At 40.7% G+C, this 3,380-nt stretch overlaps 1 protein-coding gene across 1 annotated transcript in view; it reads left to right on the top strand.

Annotated features, from left to right (window-relative positions):
* Window positions 1-2,423, top strand: part of LOC102679223 — a 5,730-nt gene extending 3,307 nt beyond the window's left edge. Inside the window, exons 8-15 of the mRNA XM_006624213.2 lie at window positions 460-602; window positions 988-1,114; window positions 1,218-1,329; window positions 1,428-1,489; window positions 1,551-1,682; window positions 1,826-1,954; window positions 2,045-2,128; window positions 2,219-2,423. Coding sequence (XP_006624276.2) covers window positions 460-602; window positions 988-1,114; window positions 1,218-1,329; window positions 1,428-1,489; window positions 1,551-1,682; window positions 1,826-1,954; window positions 2,045-2,128; window positions 2,219-2,390 — 961 coding nt within the window. The 3' untranslated portion in view covers window positions 2,391-2,423. The remainder of the gene's footprint in view (window positions 1-459; window positions 603-987; window positions 1,115-1,217; window positions 1,330-1,427; window positions 1,490-1,550; window positions 1,683-1,825; window positions 1,955-2,044; window positions 2,129-2,218) is intronic.
* Window positions 2,424-3,380: the final 957 nt, after the last annotated feature.

The raw sequence follows: 3,380 nt of genomic DNA, 5'->3' as shown, positions 1-3,380 counted from the left end.
ACGAGCTGTTTCACGTGATCGAACTCCACGGATGACGAGTTTGCTCGTCGAGCGAAATATATATATATATATATATTTCGATCGACGAGCAAACTCGTCATCCGTGGAATTCGATCACGTGAAACAGCTCGTTAAATTTTATGCATCGGCGAATTTGATTTTGCCAGCCCGAGGATTACCGTGTTGCCGATGGCCGTATCGACGATTTCTCAACGCCTCGCCCCCATTAACGAGTGATATTTCGCGAGAGGACGAGAGTAACGTAGCGTTAAAAAAAGAAAAAAGCGAATTTCAAATCCTCGCGTTAAATTATTTATTTCTTCTTCGATCGAAATATCGATCCGAAAAATTTCCATTTCTCGTTCGAAACTTGCTCTTAATTACTCAACTTTCTGTTCGAACAGAAAAATTGACGAAGATTAATAATAAAGATAATTATAATTACGATTCCATGACCAGGTTCAAGAAATACAGGCTCGAAAGAAGACTGTATTACAATGACAAGCGCATCTTTATGAATTTCTCCGGCGCAAGATCGGCGGAAATATATTATCCGAACGGGAGCCTTGCCATTAAATTCAGCAGGCCGCCGGAGCGAGACTGTAATTATCAATATTACCATTCCGTAAATCGATGATCTCGTTGAAGGTTGAACGAGAACGATATTTGAAAATTGGGACAATTTTCGAAATCTTCCGATATTTCCCCCTGCGCGATCTTGAAAATTTAGAATCTCGAATTTGGAAAAGGATTTCTCGAACCTTCAGCTCGGATGATCGATCGTGCCAAGGGGCTGCCAAAAAAAGAAAAAAAAAGAGGAAAATAATAATCGTTTCGAGGGAACGACTGATCGATAATATAATTAATAAATAATTAATAATGTGAATAATTATTATTTTTTCGGCAACCCTGATTGACGCGATTATCGAGAGGAACGAGCGAGCAGGGGAAGAAAAAAAAGGAATGATCGGAAAAATCGATTTCAAGACGATATGTATACTGTATTCAGCCCAGGAGGAAAAGATTTCATGGGCGTGAAGAGGAGGCCCCAGATCATCGCTGTATTCGACACGATGGGGAACGGCGCCGTGTTCGACGAGGAAGGAAGGACGAGGTCCGTGTTCGAAAACAATTCTCACCTCCCCCCCCTTTGGAATTTTTAATCAACGTCGTTCCGTTCCAACTCTTTCTCACGAACTTTGCTCTCTTGTTTCAAGGATTTCGTTCAATCAGATCGGGGGTGTTTGGAAGGATAATCCGACCAGGATCCCCCTCACGTGGAGGTGGGACATATTCGAGAGGACGCCGATACTGGAGAACGTGTACGTGGTGGGTGAGAGAAATCGATCTCCTTTTGTAAATTTTTGGTAGTAAAATTGATCAACGACAAGCTTTGTTATCCTTTTTTTCTGTTCCCCTTTTCGCAGGAGAAATCCGCGGCCCATTTGGAGAAATATTTCTACCCGCCGACGATGAAGGTGTTCAGGAGGTAAGGGGATATTTCGAAGGAATTTTTGAATTTTTGAATTTTGAATTTGTTTTACGCGCAGCAACAAAGTGTCCACGCCGTCACTGATTTCGCGAAAGGAGAAGAGGGTGGAATACGTGAAACCTGTTTTCGAGGAGGAGTACGAGGAGGAGGAGGAGGAGGAGGAGGAGAAGGTGCAGGAGGTCGAGTCCGAGTACGTGAAGGGTTTCGAAGTTTTAATATTCTTTTTCCAACGATAAATAAGTTAGAATGAATAATCGATCTCTTCGAGATTTCATTCCCTCAATATTCAAGGAATTAAGAGATAAGAGAGAAGTGTTATGTTTCGTGTAATAGGCAAATTTACTCGAGCGATGCTTGCTACTTGAAACCGATCTTCGTGCAAATGAACGATTACATCAGTTTGAAAATTTTGAATCGGCGCACCGTCACCCTTCGATTCCTTGCCAACACGAAAAACGTCAGGTAAATGTTTCTCTTTTATAAATTTTAACAACACGTCTGTGATGATAATAATAATTGAGGCCGAGTGTCTTATTCGAACTTATTATATAGAATAGAGCTCGGCACGATCTTAAATTTAACCAAGGAAGTGGGATTCTACTTCGTGGATATGAGGGTGAAATTTAGTTTACTGAAGTGAGTTGAAAATTATAACCTAAAAGTTCCGATGATACGTCCATGTAATATTCTTTTTTTTCTTCTTTTTGTTCTTGCTCGCTAAAACAGATGCAAGTTCGACGATCCGATCCACATAAGGCCCGACAGCAGCGTGTACAACATATACAAGGAATTGGAAAAAATCAAAAAAATGGCCAAGCAACGGGAGCTCATGATGGAGAAGTACAGACCATACTTGCATACTTGGAAAATGATGGGGACCAGATGTCGTCCCCGATAATTCCACGTCCGTTTCCACCTCCAATTCCCTCGAGACTGTCCTTGTTTTTTTCTCTTTGACGAAAATAAGTAAGATAAAAAAGTATCCTGGGAAAAAGAAGGAGTAATATAAGGGATCATTACATTACGCATTAGGATTTATATAAATAAAAATGAGTATGTAATTGAAATAATCATGAAGTAAAAATCAAAATCGTTGCCTCGGTGTAAAAGAACGCTTTTCCTCGCAACGCGTTAGCGATACGTTACGCGCAATTGTATACAACTCGCGCGCGCATGCGCGTATCGCGATCGCATCGTCCAATTATATTCATTCGTGTCGTGGATCGTACGTTGAGTACGTCGTGTCGCGTTTCATGCGTTTGTTCGTGCTTGTGTGTCGTGTACGTGTACGTGTACGTGTATGTGTACGTGTGTGCGTGCGCTCAAGCACATACATATTATCCCCCATTATGTCATCGAAGGGGAATATTTAAAATTCGAAAATCTTAAATAACTAAATGAGAGGAGGGAGAGAGGACAGAGACGGAACGAGACAAAACAATTTCGATTGTCGAATAAATTAGGTTAGTCGGATTCGATAGTGAGAAAGTGGGGAGGGGAGAATGGGTAATCGCGCTTAGTTAGAGAAACAAATAAATAATAATAATAATAATAATAATAATAGTAATAATAATAATAATAGTAATAGTAATAATCGTCACGGGTTCTAATAATACGAGAGAAGAATCCGTGGCTCGCTAGACGAGATGAGGTACGAAACGAAGTTTTGAGAAGAAATTACAAGGAAAATACCCTTCTCGTGTAAGTATACGAACGTGTGTATGTGTGTATGTGTGTGTGTGTATGTGTAGATATGTATATAAATAATCGTGAGTGTATCGAGGACGCGAAATTCGAAGGTCGTATTATCCTGTGGGTCGCGTAGGGCCGTTCTAACATTTTCGACTTATTTACAATGCCCTTCGAGACTGTTCCGAGGCGATCAACC

The sequence above is a fragment of the Apis dorsata genome, unplaced genomic scaffold, assembly GCF_000469605.1.
Source record: "Apis dorsata unplaced genomic scaffold, Apis dorsata 1.3 scaffold_999, whole genome shotgun sequence".
Classification (NCBI taxonomy): domain Eukaryota; kingdom Metazoa; phylum Arthropoda; class Insecta; order Hymenoptera; family Apidae; genus Apis; species Apis dorsata.
Note: the sequence above shows the minus strand (reverse complement) of the source record. Positions and strands in the feature narration are given on the sequence as shown.